A 22,336-nucleotide genomic window follows, 5' to 3' on the forward strand; every position below is an offset into this window, starting at 1 on the left:
CGGCCGCGGCGAGGCGACTCTGCAAGGAGGGCCGACGGGAGTTGTAGTACTGGGAGGTGGGAAGGGAGAGTAAAGGACTCCGGCTTGGCCGACGAGGCCGCTGGACTGCAGCTCCCGGCGTGCTCCGCGGCGGCTGTCGTGGCGGCGGTGTTGTTTTCTGAGGGGCGGAGCAGCGAGAGGCTCTCGGCAACGGCAAGAGGGCGAAGGAGGGAGGAGGAGGAGGAGAGGATGGTGGCGGCGGAGGCGCTGGTTGCTGAAGGCGAAGGATGGAGTCCGGTGAGGGGCTGGCGGGGGAGGGCGCGTGTGAGAGGGGTAGAAGCGACCCTTTCCCACCCCCTATTTGTGCCTGTGAAGCCCAGATCTCCCCCCTCCCCTGCCTGACCGTTAAGTCCGCCTGCTTGTTTATACCGTGTTAAGCCCAGCTCAGAGTAGACCCACTGGAATTAATGAGCCTAAATTAGCCCGCGCCCATTAGCTTCAATGAGTCTACTCTTGAGTAGAGATTTGATGCAGCTCAGGGTGCACAAACGCAACATGTTCGCTGCTTGCTTGGGAATCACATATAAAGAAGGAAAAACTGAAAACTGGTGCTGTTTGCCTGTGCTTCTTTATATCTATCTATATCTGTATGTGCGGGTTGTGTCCAACTAAGTCTTAATCGAGAGTAGATACACTGAAATAAATAAACTCGAGTTATTCCGTGCCCGTTAGCTTCAGTTTGAGTAGGGGTAATATTGGATGTGATTCATAAACATCAGCATGTTCACTATATGAGATTGCTCGGCATCATGCGGGGGGGGGGTGTACTTAAAACTGGGTCGGTCGGTCGGTCTGGTTTGCTTATATGTGTGGATTCTATCCACTCGGGAGTCCTACTTGGAGTAGACTCATCAATGGGATGTATGCCTATGTTTGTGTGTGCATAGGGTTGAAGCTTTAGGTATTTTTATTAATAAATAGGATGGATATTTTGTCAAAATTTTGTGTCTGTAATTTTCAGAATTGTGTATATGTAATTTTCAATGTGTGCATGTCCAACATACATATTTATTTTGGTGTCTGTAACCCTCAGTATCGTGATTCTGGTATTTTTAAGCTAATTTGATACATTGTTTTGTATTCCATATTTATATCCTGCTTTTCTATTAAAACGAAGTATTAGAGCCAAAAACAAAAAAATAAAAAACCAATAGCAATGGTGGGTGAGGGGAAGAAAAGCAAACCGGAACAAGATGTACAGCTGACCTTACTCTGTTGTAAGAATAACTGATCTTCTGGTTTTGACAGAGTATGGAAAGATGGTAGGGCTCCTCACCCTAAATTACAATTGGTTTCACTGGCCCTTTTCCCTGTGTGCTGCTGTTTAAGCTCATAGCTGAGGGGCATGACAAGATTGAAGTGTGTGTGAAAGGAGATGATTCCCTACAGCATCTGATGCTACTGACAAAATCATAATATATTTTTGAACATTCAGTGTGCTTCACATTGTGTCAGTCAGTACAACAAACCAGCAAGGTTTCTCCTATGAGGATGAGAGAGAGAGAGAGGCTTGCTAAGCCTTCTTGCTAATGAGTCCATGACAGAGGTGCAATTTGAACTAATGACTTTCTGAGTTGTAGCTCAATCTCCTAGTTAGCAGCAAGAACTTACAATAGTCGATACCTTCCTTTTATTGGAGGGGAAGGAATTCCATTGAGTGCATGCCACCACAGAAATATCCTACCTTGGGTTGTTGCAGCTAATAGTGGTACCAATAAGAGAGCCTCCTTTGATATCTTTACAGATAGGCACATCTGTATGGTAGCAGCATTTCCTCAGATATCCCAAGTTATAGAGGGCTTAATATATCTGCAAGAGTACCTTAAATTTGTCTTGGTAACAAATTGACAGCAAGTACAGCTCCTTCCTGATTGATTAAATATGGTCATGGTAACAACAACAACAACAACAACAACAATTTTTATTTATACCCCACCCTCCCCAGCCAAGGCCAGGCTCAGGGTGGCTAACAAGCAATAATAAAAACAAGTTGAATGAATACAACTTAAAAACAAAATTAAAATATAACATTAAAATATTGAAACATGGTAGGCTGCCCCATTCAGCTGCTGCCTCATTGTGCAGTAGTTGCAGCTCCCAAACTTTCTTTTAAAGGCAATCCTGCACAGGGTACTTCAAATTAAACCAGTCTTGAGATTACCAATGCATTGATCACTGTAGTCAGAACCTTCTTTTTTGGGAACCATCAATTGTATCAAAAGCATCATGGAGATAAGGTTTGCTGTGTTCCTGGACTAGGCCGAAACCCAAACTGGAACAGATCTACATAATTTGTTCCCTCCAAGAGTGCCCCACTTAAAAGACCACCACCTGCTTTCTGGAATAACAACACAATCCTAACCATGTCTACTTAGAAGTAAATCCTGTTGAATTCAATGGGGCTGATTTCCAGGTAAGTGCAGTTAGGGCTGCAACCTAAGCAAAGTTTATGAGCAATCCCCAGGGGCAGACGCATATATTATACATTGCAGGAATCTAATCTGGAGTTTACTAGAATGTGGATGATTGGCCAGGCTCATTTTGTTACAGCAGCCTTGACTAGTGAAAGGTGCCATGTGCCACTGAGGCCACTTGAGCCTCCAGTGACAAAGGACTGCAGTGTTGTTTACTGCTATTAAAATGAGTTAGAATTTTTTATGATCACCAGCCCAAAATGCAAGCATAACAAAGCATTCTTTTTACCATTTATCTTGAATCTTTCGAAAAGTGATCAGTGGTATTGACCCACCATCACAAACTGTGTTATTTTCCCCAGCCCATGTAATAACAACCGACTATATGTGTAGGTACATGAGCTGACATATGTCTAGTTGAATAAGTTCTGTATGAAGTTGCAAATGAACTTGCAAATTAGAAGGCAAGGGTCCAACTCCAAAAGACAAGTTGAGGCTGCTTTCCACCACTTATTCCTGCAGTAATCTATGTCCAGTAAAAAGAGCTGTAGAGTTACTTTTGTAAGCCTTAAGGCTCCCACATCTAGGCTCCTCAGCCACCTCCTTGCCATGCTGATGTCATTCTAACCAACCTTCATGTTCCTGGCTGCAAGCCTCTTTGTGGTTTCTGTGCCTGAAGCGTTAAGTACGTATAATTGTGGGAAATTAACTCTAGTTTCCCCACCGTGTCTAGTACTTGAGCTGCTGAGTCCATTTGCAAATCCTGAGGCTTAGATAGTGTAGAGTGGGGTTGGTTACTAACATATTCCAGTGGTGTCCCTATACAACAGTCTTTTTGCATGTTACAGCATTGTCACAACTCTTACCTTACAAAAGAAAACATCATAGTTCTGCATAACTTGTAGTGCAAATGATTCTGTTCAGTTGATTTCTATATGTATTAGCCCTATTCTAGGATTTTGAGGTGGTTTGTTTTAATTTTATGGTCACAGCAACTCAGAAATTGTTTAAGTTAAGAGATGGTGACTTGCCAAATTTGTAAGATCTATGACTAAATGGGGAAGCATAAATTCAAACAAAGTTTGCTTTGTTTTAACCTAGTTTTGCAGTGAAAGCAAAGTTGCTTGCCTACAACTGGAGACAGAAATGTTACAGCATGACACATAATGCAGACAAGACATACAAAACTTTTATATCTGTCAAAAACTCACTCTGACTCTTATTTTTATTTCCAAACTTTTAAAAAGGGCTATCCTTTTAGTAAGGACTTGGAAATGAGAGAAGCCAAACCTTGCCAGAGTTTCAAACGTGAAACAATGAATTCAGAAAATCTAGTTTTCTTTTAAATGTCACAGTAGACTTTGTATTAAAATAACTGCACAGTCTTAAGTTTGAAACCTAAATGGTTAAAAATTTCCAGTTCCTTTTGGAAAAATAAACAGGACTCGGGCAGTGCATGCAAAGAGTGTCATGCAGATGCTTTTACGTGGGAAATTAAAGTATCAAAGGTTAGTTCATGCCTGCCTTTATGGCATTGGTGAATGATCAGTCTGCGCTGCAGCATATTTTTATGCATAGGAAAAGTCAATTAAAATGTCTGGTTAATTTTTGCTTTATTTATTTGCTTATTTTTCCTCATTTGTATCCTGCATCTTCCAAGTTATAACTAATCAAGTTATTAATTGCAAGCTCTGTGTCAACCCCCTCTCGTTTTTGTTTTACTCAAAAAGTAATTATTGAAACCTGAGATTTTCACTATACGTCAACAAACTATGTTTTATCTTCTCAAATATTTTTATCACACCTTTTCATCACTTGATATATCCACTTTAAGTAGATTATCCCTCAGAATTAACAAGAATGAGAATCCTTGATGTTACTAAGAGCTGAATCAGGTTTTTAAGAATCACATCACCACACACACATACTTCTTTTGCTTGTATTAGTATTTCATGACACTAAGCTTAGCAAAGGAAGTTGCTGAAAATGAAAGACACAGAAGCCTGCCTTTTAAACCATACCATGAACTGCAGAATTGCTGACATTAGGCTGCTTTGACCTTTTAAACATTACACTTGCTTGTTTGAAGGAGCTCACAGCAGCAATTTAGTGTTACATCTTATTCTTTTCTGTTTTAGTACAGTTCGTTCTAGTTGAGGTTGTAGATAGTAGTAGCAGTACTTTCAGTATGGTGTTACATACAGTACTGCTTTTGGCTGTGACTTGTTATTGCTTGTTTAAAGGAGCTCACAGCAACAATTTAGTGTTACATCTCATTCTTTTCTTATTTTAGTATAGTTTGTTCTATTTGAAGTTGTGGTTAGTAGTAGCAGTAATTTCAATATGATGTTATGTGCTGCTTTTCGTTGAGACTTATTGTCATAATAAAAAAGAATGCAAGTTACATTTTTTAAAAGTATGCAAAAAGGGGAAAAAGCAATGTGATGCAGAACCAGAACTCTGTCTTCACTAAAACTAAATATATTGGGATATATACAACATTACTCATACTTGGAGAAAATCAATTGAAATAATTGAGTGCAGTCTATTGCTGAGTTGTCTATCAACCAGTATTATTAGATAAGCTTTTAGCAGTTCGACTTTCACAGTAAAATCCTTATTACGTCCCTCTTAAATGAACATAGTTTTATATTTGATTGGCCAAAATCTAAGCCAGTGTTAAGAGTAAGCTCAGTTTTTGTCTTTGGGTGTGTAAAGGTAAAGGGACCCTTGACCATTAGGTCCAGTCGTGACCGACTCTGGAGTTGAGGCGCTCATCTCACTTTATTGGCTGAGGGAGCCAGCGTACAGCTTCCAGGTCATGTGGCCAGCATGACTAAGCCGCTTCTGGCGAACCAGAGCAGCACACAGAAACGCCGTTTACCTTCCCGCCGGAGCGGTACCTATTTATCTATTTGCACTTTGACGTGCTTTCGAACTGCTAGGTTGGCAGGAGCAGGGACTGAGCAACGGGAGCTCACCCCGTCGCAGGGATTCGAACCGCCGACCTTCTGATCGGCAAGTCCTAGGCTCTGTGGTTTAATCCACAGCGCCACCTGCGTCCCTTCTTTGGGTGTGTACAACAGTTCTATAGGGTGGTCACTTTTACTTGCATTTTACACACGAAATAACTCTTGATTTCTAGACAATGAACAGTTCACATCCAACCATGGTAGAGGTGGAAACTCAATCCAGCTCTAGATAGGAAGATGCCTGTTTACAGCTCAGATTATTTATCCATCTTGTCCAATATTGTTTGGTAGTGGTAGTGGCTGGTAGTGACTCATCAGGATCTTGGGGAGAGTGGGGTCTTTCAGTAACTTGTCACACAATCCATTTGCTGCCATGGATTGAACTTGGGACATTCTGCATATCAAACATGTGGTCTACCAACAGAGGGTCCTACCCCAAAGCCTCCTTAGTAAGAAACAATCTTCCTCACATTCTTATGTAGTTTTAGTACTTAGTTGTCTGGAAAAGTAACATCTGGGCAAGACTATAGTTAAAGGTTCTGAATCTCAAGCATTCTTTTAATGTTTTACATGTAACACAGAAAAACGTGGTCTTACTATTGTTGTTTAAGATTCTATTTTACATTGATGAGGAACCTGTGGCCCCTCAGATGCTGTTGGATTCCAACTCCCATCATTTTTGGATATTGTCTGTTTTGCCTAGGGTTGGTGGGGGTTGGAGTGCAACAACATCTTAAGGAATACAGATTCAGTACCCCATGTGTACTGGATTGAGTATATTAATAATAATAATGCTAATAATTTATTACTTATACCCCGCCCACCTGGCTGGATTTCCCCAGCCACTCTGGGTGGCTTTCAGCAAGAGATTAAAAATACATTAAAACATCATTCATTAAAAACTTTCCTAAACAGGACTGCCTTCAGATGTCATCTAAATGCCAGATAGTTGCTTATTTATTTGTCAGCTGATGGGAGGGCGTTCCACAGGGCGGGCGTCACTGCCGAGAAGGTCCTCTGCCTGCTTGCCTATAACTTTGCTTCTTGCAGTGAGAGAACTGCCAGAAGGCCCTCGGTGCTGGACCTCAGTGTCTGGGTAGAATGATGGGGGTGGAGACGCTCCTTCATAAAAGAAGACATGATTCTACTTTCCCCGCTTAGTGTGGTAACCCCAAGAATATGTTGTTTCACATCATAGTGAAGAAATGGAAGCATTATTGTAGGACAGTCCCCCACATTTTAAAGATCAATTTTGTAAACAGCATGTATAGGAAAATGTCTTTCTTTTCAACAAAAAATAAGGAATTTTGAAAATGCATATCAGGTCAATGAGGATTTTTTTCACGTGAAAGGACTATTTTGTGAAATGGAACATTTCTTTAAAAATAAGCTTATTTTCCTCTCCTGACACCCAAGTTCTTTGTTTATTTGTGGTCTCAGTTCTGCAATGCCTTTGTTCCTTGTCCTGATACTATGACTAACTTTTTATCTGCCATTGCTATAGTAATAGACACTTTAAAAAAAACCTTAGTCCTAAAGGCAGGGACTCAACCTACTTTCGTATTGCTAAGCTGTTGCGTATTGGGACCCTTTCTCAGCTGATATGATCACAGCATACATGTGAAAATTAAAACATACAAATCTATCTCATGCACCTTTTACATCAGCCAAAATAAGAAATTTGCAAATCATAGATCATCATGTTTAATGCTCAGCTCTTACCACATAGGATCTGGTTTCAGTTCTGGCAGCAGTATTGCAGTGCAAATGGCAAAGGCTATAGTCTGGCTAAAAGTAAGAGGTCTAAATTCCAATGTCCGAAAGGGTAAACAAAGTGTGACGGTGTGGTAAGAGGTTCATTAGTTAGGAAAGAACTGAACAGGTACTAAAATTACAGGGGAAACAAGGGAATAAATGTTCTACATGTGTGTTTATTTTTCAAAAAATATGAAAACCTAATTTTTATTTTAGTAGACTATGTAGAAGAGCTTCCTGAAACAGATGAGCCTGTCTGGATCTTAGGAAGGCAGCACCATCTTAAAACAGGTAGGAATGGAAGGAAGCTGTGTTTCTAAGGTCCACAAAGCTTTTGTGGATGCTTAGTTTAAGCACCTCATGTTGCTCACTTTGTATTGTGCTCCACTGTATTAATCTGTGTAGAGAGTAGAAATCTTGGAAAATAAATCTGCTATCTACAATGCCCAGGGTGCTAATGCTGTAAACCAAAATGACATTTAGGGGACACAATATACTTTTTTGTCAGGTTTTTCACATGTGACTTGTGTTATTTCTAGCAATTGGATGATTATGGCCAAACAATCTTTATTTGATAGGGTGGTCTTGACTCTTGAGAAAGGGAATGGTATTGTGACACTTTCTTGGGTGAAAAAACAGCTTGGGGTGATCATGTGCTGAACAAGGACAGATGGAAAGAGATTTAAAGACCCTCTTATCAGGATTGCTCAAGATTGTGGAATGAGAGAAATAAAGTAGGGGAAAGAATAATGGAACTCTGTTAAACATGGAGTCAAATGACTGATATAACATGGAGTTTGAGAGATCTGCACTTCTGCAGTGAACTGTGGAAGCAACTGCTCCAAATATTGACGTCTTTGGAATACAAAAAGGGAAGTTAAGAAGGAAGTGCAGACTTTTCTATGAAAGGGGGCTACTTTAATATATATAGATCCTTGATCCTCTCTTAAGTTGTTCATGTTCAGCAGTGCAGCAGCAATCACAACTACTGAATTTGTGTAAATTTGTAATCTGAACTCCCTATTTGTAATGCTTTTTTAATTCTAGAAAAATCTAAGCTTCTTTTGGATATAAGTGCTCGTCTTTGGTTTACCTACAGAAGAAAATTTTCACCAATTGGTAGGTATGCTTTCTGAGATGTGTGGGTTCTTCCCCTTCCCTTTGTTTTGTTCTTAAAATTAGGGGGGCCATCTGAACTGCCACCAGACTTTCAAAGACCTTCTTGATCTTCTACCCTCTCCTTTGTGGCTCTCAGTGATCATATGCTATGAGTTGGGTGTGGGTCTATACTCTTACATTTCCCAACTCAGTGCTCTCCATATGTTTTAGACTAAGATTCCCATCAGCCCCAGCCAGCATGGTCATTATGCAGGCTGGGCTTGATAGGGAGTTTTAATCCAAAGCATATTGAGGTCACGAGATTGGGTAAGGCCGGATGGCATTAATCAAACTATCACAACATTCTTCCAGAATTTTGGATTTATGATCCACAGCTTAGGTTAAAGCCTACTTGTTGGTGAATGCACTTCACTCGGTCCTCCACTGCATTTTCATCATGCTAAGAATTATTCCAGTAGCAAACTATTGTGGGTACTAAGCATTTTTCTTTTATGTGAAGAGAAAAATCCAAGGAAGGGAAGCATTCTATGTTGTTTCTTTTGGTAAATTCATAAATGTGGTATTCTTGACCCCAGGTGGCACCGGCCCTTCCTCAGATGCTGGCTGGGGCTGTATGCTGCGATGCGGACAGATGATGTTGGCGCAGGCTCTGATCTGTCGACACTTGGGGAGGGGTGAGTGTGGTCTTTCACCGGTAGATTCCCAGAATGGTCGTGGTTGTAGGAATGAGAAATGAGTGTGGGTGAGGGGTATCTGAATATGTTTTATATTGTTTGGGGTGGGGCTTCAGTGCCTCATCTAGTTGATTCTAGAAAGACTAGAATAAGTTTTGCAAAGAGAAAATATGCTATTATGTACAGCTTTCCTAGTTATATTTTAAAATCAGTTTTTCTGGTTCAGAAATTATGTTACCTGGTTGTGCAATTGTAATTCTTTTTTTAGTAGTAAGTATTTTAATTTGTCTGAATTAATTGTATGATGTATTTTAATTAATTGATGCCTGTTTTTATGTATACTGTGTTATTTATATGATGTTAGCCGCTCTGAGCCTGGCACCAGCCAGGGAGGGTGGGGCACAAATAAATTATTATTATTATTATTATTATTATTATTATTATTATTATTATTATTATGTATGCAACCCTGATTTGTAGCCAATAATTTAGAAAATTACTGTAGCTATCATAACCAAAGGTATACATGTATCACCTACTGCCATTGAACACTACTTTTCAAGATTATGATAGGATATTTAAAATCTAGAATAACTTTCTCTCTAAGACTGGCATTGGGAGAAACACAAAAGGCAACCTGAAGAATATCACAAAATCTTACGCTGTTTCCTGGACAGAAAAGACTGCTGTTATTCTATCCATCAAATGGGTAAGAGTTGGCTTTGAGAATTATTTCTTCCACTCTTGTTTTCCAAACTTTTAGTGTACTTAAACTTCTGTTAGCATAATTTTAGTGTGAAAAATGCATGTATGCCTTCAAATGCTATAAAGTTTGCAAATCTTGCTCAAAAGCATAGCAGCGCAAAAGAGAATACATTTTTGTGTGTGCACACACAAATATAGAAATAATAATAATTGGGTGATGAGGCTGTAATTTAGAATACAGGTTCCCAAATCATTTGTGTCATGAGAGCTCCCAGGTAAAAGGCATGATTCTGAAATGTGAGATTCATTGAGACATATGGACCAGTCCACTAAACCACAATTTGTCTTTATGCATGTTTTAATCAGGAACATGCCTCTCCCTTGCTGTATAGTTCCCTCTCATGTGACTCAAATAAGTCATATTATGGCTTGTCATGTGTTCTGAACTCTGAAGGTTTGTTCTTGGCTTCTTTTTGGCTTACTGCTAGTGGTCTGGGTTCAGACACTATAGCATTGCTGCTCGGCTTAAATCAAGCTTAAAATATTTAGCTGAGGTTCTTAGTCTTGTGATAACATTCCAGTGTGATCCTTGATACAGAACAAGTTTCCATCTCATTTGTGTGAAGGTAGTCCCAATTTCTAATGGCTTTGGAATGTGTGCAATGCAGCCTAAAAGAATGTGCCATTCGACAGACTGATGCTTCTTATTTTTCTGTGTGTCTGTTTCTGTTTCTAATCTACACAGCACAGATGGGTGTTGGTGAAGGGAAGTCTATTGGGGAATGGTTTGGACCAAATACTGTTGCCCAAGTGCTCAAGTAAGCAAGCAAGCATGTATATCTTGTGGGGAATTTAGATGGAATGGAAAGACAGTTTAGTTCCACTCATTTAACATTGAAACTCTGCTGCACTTTCATAACATGAAGGTTCTCCCTGGAGATAATGATGGTGGTGGTGGTGGTGATGATCATTGTGGCATGAACTTTTATGCACAAGCTTCCTGGCTTTGTTACATTAACACCTGCAATCAACCGTGATTGAGTCCTGAACCAAATTGCTGTCCAGCTATTTCACACAGCAATCCTACTTTGTATTTTTTAAAAAAAATAATGGTGAATAACAGTCAACAACAGAGTTTCCTACTATTTTCAGTTTTGTGTCCATTTAGTCTTTGCATGGAGACAGACTTGTTGCCCCAGGCAGATGGTAGAAGGTCCTTGTTGGCAGATGATAGCATATACAGTGGTGCCCCGCAAGACGAATGCCTCGCAAGACAAAAAACTCGCTAGACGAAAGGTTTTTTTGTTCGCGATTTGCCTCGCAAGATGAATTCCCCTATGGGCTTGCTTCGCAAGACGAAAACATCTTGCGACTTTGTTAAACCGTTTAAACCGTGCTTCGCAAGACGAAAAATTCGCTAGACGGCAAAAATTGCGGAACAAATTAATTTCGTCTTGCGGGGCACCACTGTATTCACTGTGGGATGAACAAGTGGAGCCTCTGATGCCCTTTTTCCAGCACAGCACATAGTTATCAATTTTATCCAGAATATTTTTCTGAGGCAGGTTAGACTGAGAGATAGTGACTTGCCCAATGGTCACTCATAGAGCTACATGGCATAGTAGAGATTTAAAGCCAAGTCCCCTGAGTCCAGTTCACCAACCATTGCATGACTTCAGCTGTCCTCCATAGGCTATGCACTCCTAATCACCAGACTATCTCTTGCATGAATCAAGCAACAACTTGCAGAATTGATCCATATGATAGAACAGGGAAGGCAAAACCCCTCTAGGACAAAGTTTCTAGTTATCATCACAACTTACTGTTGTGATCTCTGGTTAGATTTTGAAGCAGCTCAGTATTCTGAGATACGTATTGTTCCCATGTTATAGAATTTATCTGTCATTACTCGAAGCGCTAAAATTTAAATTGCAGCTTTAAAAGCATGGGGACCTGTTGATTAAGAACAGCCTGAAATTCCAAACCTGATGTAAAAATCCTATTTTTAAGTAACATTAAGCTGGAAAAGCAATGTATCTCTTCTGCATAAGCAGTTAACAGAAGATTGAACTATGCACATACTTGGGGAAGGTTAGTAGTGGCAACTGAATATTGGCAGATAGAGAGATAAAAATTATGTTAAGCTGGCAGTCTCTTGTATTAATTTAGCATAGCAATCTGCATCTTCAGAACATTTTCAATAAAAACAAGCAGAACCTTAATAATTTGAATCTCAGAAATCAGGGATCCAGATTAGCACCTGCAACAATAAAAAAATATCTTCTGTTTTTCTTTTCCTCCTTTAAAGCAGGTGTGGTCCTCCAGATGCTGCTGAACCACAACTTTTGTCATCCATGGCCATTGAGCATGCTTGATGGGAATTGTAGTTCAGCAACTTCTGGGGGATCAAATGTTCTCCATAACTTTCTTAATGGTTTTGTGCAGACCTTTTCCTAACAACATTTATTTATTATATTTGTAATCCTTATATCCCTGAGAGGCTCTTGAAAGTAGCTTACAACAGATATTTATAATGAAAATCACATTCAAGTCTTGTGTCAATCATTGTGCCCCTATGGTACCTGAATTATTTAGGTGGCATTTCCTGCCCTAATCCTAATCCTGCCATAATCTTCCCTATTGTTGACCTTTGGCATCAGCCTACTAAGTGCTAGAGCCCAGTGATGTATTCTGTGGCAAGGGAGTGTGGCTAAGCAACGGGAACTCACTCAGCTCCTGATGGAGGCAAATCTTCCCTTGCTGGCTGTTGCCAGTTCCCACTAAAGCCTGGGATTGAACACTCACAGACAATCCCACTACACTGGTGTACAACATTATCCATATATTTGTAAAATGACCTCTCCTAGAAGTATCAGTAAGCATAATATAAAAATTGGTCAGACAAGTGGCAAGATGTACAAAAGGGAATAACTAGAACCTCTTCCTGAAAAGATAGAACATCTTATTTATTTAAGAGTCTTCCAGTCATATTGAAGGCAGAGTGTTGGCCTCTGAGTGGCATGGAATTTGGACTTACTACTGTCTGTTTCCCCACCCCAGGAAACTTGCACTATTTGATGAATGGAATTCCTTAGCCGTTTATGTGTCTATGGACAACACAGTTGTGATTGAAGATATCAGTAAGTTATAAGTACCAGCTGTTTAACAGAATTTCTGATTCACCCAGGCCTTAAACTGAACTGGGATTTAGCTCCAGTCTGATTTTTATTCCTTGGAAAATATGAAGATCAGTACAAGCATGCTTGGACACAGATTGTCAGCTAAAAGAGGACTAGTTTCAGTCTCAGCCATACCACATGAGAATCACCATGCAACGTGTCACAATGCATCCGCTGAACGGTTTGATTGCTATTTTGTAATCAGTTTCTTTAGAAAACTCAGGGTTTGCTTCTTTACCTGAGCTCTAAAACTTACAGCTAGCTTTTCCCTGCTTATTCTAGTTGGGCAGACAGAATCACCACAAATTTCTTCTTAACTACTGGTTCCTTCTGTAAGGCATGTCTTTGCTGTAACCCACAAGTATTTGGGGACACTGAACTGAGTATTCACTTCATAGATAAGTATAAGATGTGTGCACACAGGAATGGCTCCCTCCATTAAAGTGAACAGTTAAACTCAAGTGAATGGACAATTAGGTTTTATTGTCTCTTATTTCCCAGAGAAGATGTGCCGGTTTCCATCCCAGAACTGTTCCAGTACCCACTGCAGCTCCCTGTCACACAGGAGTGTGCTCAGCCGAAACAAGAGCCCTATGGGGATCTGCTGTGGTTGGAAGCCTCTGCTGCTGATTGTACCTCTTCGCTTGGGGATAAACCACATCAATCCGGTTTATGTTGATGCTTTTAAGGTACGGCTGTCTTATAGTGATTGATTTGGTCAGCTTAATAGGAGTGTTTGGAAATGTTTTGAGCAGTTGCAGGTACTTTAATAACTAGTGCGCAAACATATGCATGGTCTGAAGGAGCACGATGAAACAGCTTTGCTCAAGGTAAAGAGGTCTGGGTCTGTTTAGGCCTGGGGATTCTGTATATGCTGCCTTCAGTTCCATCATGGAAGAAAGGTGGCATATAAATGTAATAAATCTCTTCTTCATCTTCTTTCAATCTGTAGGAGTGTTTTAAGATGCCACAATCTTTGGGAGCTTTAGGAGGAAAACCAAACAATGCCTACTACTTTATAGGATTCTTAGGTAAGGAAAAATAAGTGGAGTGCCAAATAAATATATTTGCTTCTGAAGGATTATTTTAAAGCTGAATTTGCTAAGTAATGCAGGTGGGCCTAACAGCCAGCTGCAATAAGAGAGCATATAAAAGATACTCCGTACTGCTTTATAATGCATCGTATACTCAGTACTTTGCTTTGAGGCTGAAGAGCCAAAGAAGTTGTGTGATCAGGCTTCTGTCACTAGCTAGGAGACTGGGGCCACAGGGAGGTTTCACCCTTTGTCTCTCTGGATGAGGACAAGAACCACCAACCGCTATTCAGGAAAAATACCAACAATCAATGATCAGCCTGACTCAAAACCTTTAATTACTTTTATCAAATTTTCACAAACAGTACAAAAAAACTGGCCCTTTCTCCATCCTCTACCTCTTCCCTCCACTGCCCGTTCCTTGTGTGTTCTCCTATTTAATTTGTAAATACATTAGAATATATAATATGAAACGATGCATGAAATCTTCCCTCTGCATGCATGTACCGTATTTTGCGCCCCATAAGACGCTCCGGCCCATAAGACGCACCTAGTTTTTTGGGGGGGAAATAAAGAAAAAAAATTATTCCCCCCCCCCCGGTGCGGGGCTGGAAGAACCAGGTCGGGGAACAGTGGGAAGGCACGCTCTGCCTCCCCGCTGTCCCCCGAGCTTGTGGGGCTGGCGATGGGGAGAAGTGCACCAGTCCCGGGAGGGCAGGCAGCTCTGCGCCGCCATCCCGAGCGGGGCAGGACTTAGCGCCCCGCTCCGGATGGCGGCGCAGACCTGCCTGCAGTCCCGGGACGGCAGGCAGCTCTGTGCCGCCATCCAGAGCGGGGCGGGACTTAGCGCCCCGCTCGGGATGGCGGCGCAGAGCTGCGCTGTTCCCAGGACCGCAGGCAGCTCTGCACGGCCACCGGGAGCGGGGCGGAGCTTCTCCCCCGGCTCCCGGTGGCCGGGCAGAGCTGCGCTGGTCCCAGAACCGCAGGCAGCTCTGCACGGCCACCAGGAGCGGGGCGGAGCTTAGCGCCCCGCTCCGGATGGCAGCGCAGAGCTGCGCTGGTCCCAGGACCGCAGGCAGCTCTGCACGGCCACCGGGAGCGGGGCGGAGCTTCTCCCCCGGCTCCCGGTGGCAGCGCAGAGCTGCGCTGGTCCCAGGACCGCAGGCAGCTCTGCACGGCCACCGGGAGCGGGACGGAGCTTCTCCCCCGGCTCCCGGTGGCCGGGCAGAGCTGCGCTGGTCCCGGGACTGCAGGCAGCTCTGCGCAACCCTCGGAGCCGGTCTCCCGAGGGTTGCGCAGAGCTTCCTGAAGCCTGGAGAGCGAGAGGGGTCGGTGCGCACCGATCCCCCTCGCTCTCCAGGCTTCAGCGAAAGCCTGCATTCGCCCCATAAGACGCAGGCACATTTCCCCTTCATTTTTGGAGGGGAAAAAGTGCGTCTTATGGGGCGAAAAATACGGTATATACACACACACACACAGTCCTTTCTTAGGAAAAGTTCAAGATAATGGTATCCCATATCTGTTAGTAGTTATGGCTAATGGCATGGATAGTTTAGTTCTTGATAGATAAATGCATCCATTGATCAGTAGGACTTTTAAATAGAGTTACTCTATGAAAAGGTGGTTAGCAGGCCTTTTTGAATGCTAACTCCTCCCATGTCCCCAGGAGGAATATTAGATTGGGTCTCTAGTATACTCCCTACCTCACTTCTTTGTTCTCTTACTCCTTTCTCTTTGGGGAGAAGTGAATGACCAAAACATCACTATTTGTATGTGGATTTTCCCCTTATTCTGGAAAGTTAATTTCTATTTAAAGAAGGGTTAAAAACCACACATTTGGGTATTCAGTTGTTCACTTTTCTCCACAATGAAAACTTGGTGGGGAGGAGCTCATTCCCAGTCTGTCCCCAGGGGATGTGGAAATGGTTAAAGACAAAATTATCAAAGCTAAGGGTTTTCCAGTTTGTTGCTGTTATTCTCCTAGAGTCAAGATGACAAAAAACTGATCAAGCATCTCTACAAGACCGTGCTTTTGAGAGCACTCAGTAGTATTGTGCTGTAAGTGTACATAAGGACACTCCAGGCTCAGCCTGGAGGCAAAGGCAAGCAGATCAGGCAAAAAGGCCCACAACATTCTTTAATATACCAGAGAAAGATTCAGGTGGATAGCCGTGTTGATCTGTCATAGTTATAATAAATAATAAGATGAAAGATGAAAAAATCTTTTTAAATAATTCCAGTGGCACCTTTAAGATCAACTAAATATAAGCTTTCATGGTATGAGCTTTCGTGTGTAATACACACTTCGTCAGAGAAAGGTTAGGGAAAGCATTTCCTCTATTCACAAAGCTTGCCACAAGACATGCCCTCTCACAGCATGGGACATCAAAACATGGGTAGGATTGGGTGGTGATCACAGTGGACATGTTGCTAATTCCCAGTTTGGAGAGTGAAGTTGAAAATACAGATTGCTCTCCTCTAGTCTACGTGAGAGCCTTTTGAGTTTGTGCTTAATGAACAGCAGGTGCCTGTCTTAATGGGGATAAACTATTAAGGTTATTAAGTTTTATCCAGATATCATTGTGCTGACAAGTTGCAGTGTTGGGAGTATGAGAGCAGATGGTTTGATCAGTTCAAATCACTGTATGAAATCTAGTCCTTCCCCAAAGCACTGCTTTGGCTTCTCCAGCCCACATACTCTTTTAAGACCCTTCCTCCAAGCAGTTTGCAACCTTTCCTGTCCTATGCAAGTCTTCCCCCAGCTCATCTTTGGCTACTTATTTTCTCTGCTCCATCTCTTCTCTGCCCTCATTCCTTTAGGTTCCTTCACCTCTCCTTCCTTCAGTTTCTTATGTTTGAGCTTAGTTCCATTTCCTTCAGTCGCCCTGACTCATCCCATCTCCCCTTCTGGTCCTTGGTCTCCCTGCCTCCCCAGCACTACTACCTCTTTGCCTTTCTACTGATGTTAACATCAGCACCCCTTTTGTTCACAGACACCAAAGGTCTCTTGCTGCCCCCTGCACTGCATTGTTCCCTCCTTTTCATTATTGTGTATCTCTTCTGCGGCTTAATGGTAGAGCACAAATTTGTGTGTAAAAAGGTCCCAGATTCAATATCTGGCCTCTACAGTTAGGGCTTGAATAGACTCTTGTTTGGGGATCCTGGAGAGCCACTGCCCATCACTGACAGCAATACTGGGATAGCTGGATCAATGGGGAAGCTTCCTATATTTCTAAGCCTCTGCTTCCTACATTTGGCAGCTTCTTTTTATTTTTCTTCTCAGTCCACTGTCTCGTCTGCCCTACCTCACCTACTGTTAATGTCCATACAGAGTGCAAGACTGAATGGCTTTCAGTTCTACCCATTTCTGACAAACTGCTCTTGTTTTACCCGCACAGGAAATGAGTTGATCTACTTGGACCCTCACACCACACAGATTTTTGTAGATTCTGAAGAAAATGGTGCTGTAGATGACCATAGCTTCCATTGCCAGCAAGCACCACATCGGATGAAGATAATGAATCTCGATCCCTCTGTAGCTTTAGTAGGTGTTGGCAGGAGTGGATGTCTGTCACCCTGACCTGCAGCCTTGCACCCCTCTGGTCCATACCCCCCACTTTTGTCTCTTGTCATCACAATTGGAACACGAATGCTGTCCCACCCTATCATGCACAGGCAGCTAACTTTACCTTATGTCAAGGCCCCCTGGTTTGGTTACATATCTAAACTGCCCAATATTTTGTATACTGGTTAATTTAGCCTTACGTGTTAATGCCATTTGTGGCCTTGTTCTCTGTGTTTGTTTTGTACCACTTCTGACTATTGACGAGGGACTTGCATGACCAATCATGGGGGAATTATTATAATGTTCATTCAAGATGCCCTGAAAAGTAATATTTGGACAGCTGGATCTTGCTCTTCCCCACACCAGACTTCTGACTGGGTACTTTTTGCCCCCAAATTATATCTCACTTAAAATATTCCTGTACCTTCACAGGGATTCTTTTGTAGAGAAGAAAAGGACTTTGATAACTGGTGTAGCCTTGTGCAAAAGGTAAGCATTAGGAAGCTTTTTAACTGGCATAAGTTCCCCTTTAAAATGAACCTCTAGGTACATTAGGTGGGGTGAGATGCATGGAATAATATAACCAAGGAGAGGCTGTTTTAAATTACTCCCCATTGTGGCCCTCTCTGCTCAGCAACACATTTCTTTGTACTGATTTGCTAATTGGCTGCAGTGGTGGCATAGGAAAATGGATGGTGTGAGCCAGCATGTGCCCCTGCAGTTTGCGTGGAGAGGTCAGCCAGGGCCCAAAGTATATTTGGATCTATTGCCCAGGTTACATTCTGATCTGATACCTAAAGTGTGTGTGCTCCTGTGTCATGTCTTCATCTGCCAGCCCTGGTTTGTGAATGAGACACATTATTAGTGTACAGGTGCCTGTTACTTATGGGATCTTCTCACTGCCCTGGTACTTGTTGAAAAGCAACCCAATGGTATTTGAGTGTGAGACTGTGGCAGACCACACTGCTTGGCTTTGGAAGTAAAAAAATAAATAGTTCAAGATACAATGTAAGCACCTTGTTGGATCAGACAAAGGTCCAATAATTTAGGAATATTAAGTGTGATCTGTATGGAAGAGAACTCTGAAATCCTGGATAGCTTCTGCTAGTCAGCGTAGATGTTACTGAGCTGGATGGACCAACGGTCTGATGCCGTATAGGGCAGATTCCTATGTTCCTTACTAAGCCTTTCCTTGAATAAGTTCTCCTTGCAGTCATAGGACTTAATGTGTGGCTTTGCAGAAAAATAAAACCAAGGTGAACATTATCTGCTGCCTGAGTTTTGCTCAGCTAAAAAAGCTCCAGCTGTGCTTTTGTGATGTTGCAAGAACGCTCACAGATATTTCAGTCATGAAAGCATTAAAGTGTGAGCATTGATCATTAGACTAAGAAGTGACTACCTAAAGGACTGCACAAGTGATGGTGATGATTCTGTAGCACAAGAGCACAAACTGTCTGCTACTTCCCGTATAATTCAGCTATGTTTTCTGGTTTTGTTATTGCAGCACACATTTAAAAATGAAATATTATTCTCCCCAGGAAATACTTAAGCAACAGAGTCTGCGAATGTTTGAGTTGGTTCAAAAGCATCCACCGCACTGGCCCCCTTTCATACCTCCTACAAAGCCAGAAGTAACCACAACTGGAGCAGGTACAGAATTGTGTTTAACTTCTCCCCCCACCCCACCCCAGCAAATATATATATATATATATATATATATATATATATATATATATATGGATACAGAGAGTGAGATAGAATCTTGGTTTGTGAAGTAACAAATGTTCCTATCTAACCCTTCCCCACTTTTCTTCCCGGAGGCTGTAGCCATTTCCATATGTTGCAACACAGCAGTGGCATCTTAAAGACTTAGCAGTTTTGTTGTGACATAAAGTTTTGTGAACTAGAGTGGGATTTGTAGCCTAAAGAAGCTTATGGCACTGTTAGACTTTGAAGGTACTGCAGACTTTTGTTGTCATCCTTTCCTCCCACTGCTGTTCTCTTTCTGAAGTCAATTTCATGATGTATGAAGCTGTGTGCTCAGCCAAGGTTTTCACTAGATTAACACACACTAATTTGTCATCCCTGGGAATGGAATCTTTTTTCCTTTTGTTATGCTGTGACTTTTCTGGTTATCTTGTAGTGAGAGCCACATAGAAATTGGTCCTATGGATTGGTGGTTATGTGATGGATCCCAGTAATGTCAGCAAGACATTTTGTGGTTTGTTTAAATCACAATGGCACTGGAATCTTTTCCAAAGTACTCTGAAGATTCAGCCCATCCTAGGAAATTGGTGCACCCAGTTCTAGCTGTGGTAGAAGCACTCAAAATCTTAAGTAAATACATATAAAGCACAGTGCTGCTTGAGAGGAGTTATCTCTGTCTCCCAACAGATGGGATCCATTTGGAACTGGAATTCCCTGTGAAACAGTAGCAGCAAATGAGACTGATGCAGACCTTGCAGATTGAAGGCAGGATTGTGGAGTGGGGTGGGGTGGGGTGCAACTGGTCTTCATGTCAAATGGAGTTCCTAAGCTCTGGAACAGGGGATTTAAAAGGGAGATGTGGTAAATCAAGTGTCTTGCATCAGTGGGGAAAAGCAGAAAAAAGGATTGCACTAATGCTGATTTGGATGTAAGTAGAAGGTCATAAAAGTCTCTAAATGTGGTGAAAGGCACAACAACAAGAACAAAGCTTGCTCTTTAAGGAACAGCAAGTTGCACTTTGCAGGTTGTAGACTGCAGGAAAGAGACCCACAGAAATTTATGTGACACAAAGGCAGTTTTTTAAAATGAATCCTTGCTGAAGGTACAGAAAAGTTTGCTTTAAAACTGAGCCTTAAGCTTACATGCTAAGAACTTTGGATTGTGCCCAACATATCTCTGAAGAAGAAGGGAAGACTGTCATTCCCACATATTCCATGGGGCAAAAGTTAAAGGAGAACGGTTTTAAAAACAAATCTTAATCTATCATCTCCTTTCTTGAAACTTAGACAGTTGCAATAAATAGCTAAGCTTCCTTATCTTTGTTACATTTGGAAAAGTTTGACATTTTAGTGTTTGTTTGTTTTTTAATTAGGGAGGCTTGCCATGGTAAAGTTTGTAAATTTCTGCACAAAAGCCAGAGGTGCATGCTCTTGATAATAAGTTGTTTTTTCCATTTCCCACAGAGCTCATTGAGTCCACTGACAAACTATTTGAATCGGAAGAAGAGTTTGAGATCCTGAGCGTCTGAAGGAAGCTTCAGTTGACCTTGTGTGTGCCCATGTGTAGCATATGAATTGACTAAGACCACGGCAGCCTTTTCTCGCCCAAAAGTGCCTGCATATAAACAGTGAACAGAGCACAAGAAATGACCAGTAACTGGAACTGAGGACAACAGTTTTGAAAAGAACTTCCCAGAAGTGCAAGTGGACATACCCCTTGCCCCAACCCCCCAACCCCACAGTTTTTTAAGAATGTATCTTGCCTGAGGAAAATGAACTTTTGGGGGATGAAGGCAATGATGATATTGAAGTAAAGACTTCTATATTGCTGGGAACTGCCTTGAAGGCATTGATATCTGGATGGCTATTATTACTCAGTGTAGTATAATGCAAGAGTTCTGTTCACACTGAAAGCATGATGTAGAGGTAAAGGTGTGTGTTTACCTCTTGTTTCTTCACCAGGACTGTTTCATAGGAATAAATGTTTTTATAAGATCAACCGCATCAGGGAAAAAAGACCCAATGGTTTTGTTTAAATACATTTCTGCAACCACACTTCAAAAATAAACAGACCTAAATGTTTCTATGAAAGGAACTGTCTAATAGATACAAATTTTGCAATTGTCCTCCTGTTTCTAGGAGTTAAATAAATGAATGGGGGACCTGGAGGGCAACCCTCCAGCCTCCTAGCCTCTCCCCACTTGCACTCCTGGAAAGGAAGTGAAGGTTGGAGAGTGCCAGGAGCCGCCTGCTCCCTTGCTATGTTCCTCCTCCTCTGTAATTTTCATGACATATTTCACCTTGACCTTAGGTTTAAATCATTATGGAAACTTTCTACTTTGGTTTTTGAGTAAAAAAAAGTAATTTGTTTCAAACTGTAATTGTATTTATTTTATAATATTTACAGTTTTCTCTCCTCTGTAAGAGCACTTTACATGTGCATCTAAGAAATTTCTTAAACATTTAATAAATTAAATGCTAGATTTTGTGAGTTGTTTGGGACCTTTCTAACCACCCAAGGAAGTTCTCTGGCAAAATGAAAACTATTGTCTCTTCCCCTTTGTTACTACTTTGACATGGTCAGGCATGGATGGTGTAACTTTTATAGTCCTGCGATCCTAGAAATGCAGTTTTATTTGCAACTTGAGGTTTCCCCCCTAAAGGTTACTTTTGCTGCACGTAGCACATTTATTTCTCCTTGGTGCCATAATCATTAGCACTTTGCTTGTTAGGTTAGCTGCTTGTGTAAAAACAATGCTTTGGGCAACCATTATGAGCATCTTAATATTCCATATGGGTCTAAGCATCTACTTTGCCTTTGCAAATGAAATCTGATGAGAACTACACATTTGTGCATTGAAAAGCAAGTATGCTGTTTCTTCACATATGTTTGGCCTCTTGTTATGCAACAAGACCTAATGAATTGGTGCTGAGTTACAATTGTAAATATTTACCTCCTGAAACCATCACCTGTGCAATCAGGGAGTGTGAATCTGCTAGAGGGTGGTGTGTCCCATATAAAAAAATCATTGTGTGGTTCCATGTGAGAGAAAGCTGCCCTTTGGTACTTTTGTAAGGAAACAACACCTGCTGCTAATCTGGAGGGTAGGTAGCAAAAGTCCCCTAGTGATCTCTCTGGTGATACAACTGCAAACTGATTGATTTGAACACTCA

At 41.6% G+C, this 22,336-nt stretch overlaps 1 protein-coding gene across 2 annotated transcripts; it reads left to right on the plus strand.

The window, feature by feature from the left end:
- The first annotated feature begins 4 nt into the window (after positions 1–4).
- Positions 5–21,638, plus strand: ATG4A (autophagy related 4A cysteine peptidase). 2 transcript variants are annotated; one of them, XM_083485290.1, is made up of 13 exons: positions 5–276; positions 7,397–7,471; positions 8,228–8,299; positions 8,875–8,973; positions 9,581–9,682; positions 10,424–10,496; positions 12,739–12,818; positions 13,359–13,546; positions 13,810–13,888; positions 17,290–17,435; positions 17,889–17,945; positions 18,995–19,106; positions 20,627–21,638. In XM_083485290.1, the coding sequence occupies exons 1-13, from the start codon at positions 267–269 to the stop codon at positions 20,689–20,691; spliced, it is 1,158 nt and encodes a 385-aa protein (XP_083341416.1). In that variant the 5' UTR covers positions 5–266; the 3' UTR covers positions 20,692–21,638. The 2 variants fall into 2 exon arrangements, with proteins under 2 accessions (XP_083341416.1, XP_083341417.1); XM_083485291.1 differs by having other exon boundaries at positions 130–276; positions 7,400–7,471.
- The last annotated feature ends 698 nt before the right edge of the window (positions 21,639–22,336 follow it).

Source organism: Podarcis liolepis (assembly GCF_965112155.1).
Source record: "Podarcis liolepis genome assembly, chromosome: Z".
Lineage (NCBI taxonomy): Eukaryota > Metazoa > Chordata > Lepidosauria > Squamata > Lacertidae > Podarcis > Podarcis liolepis.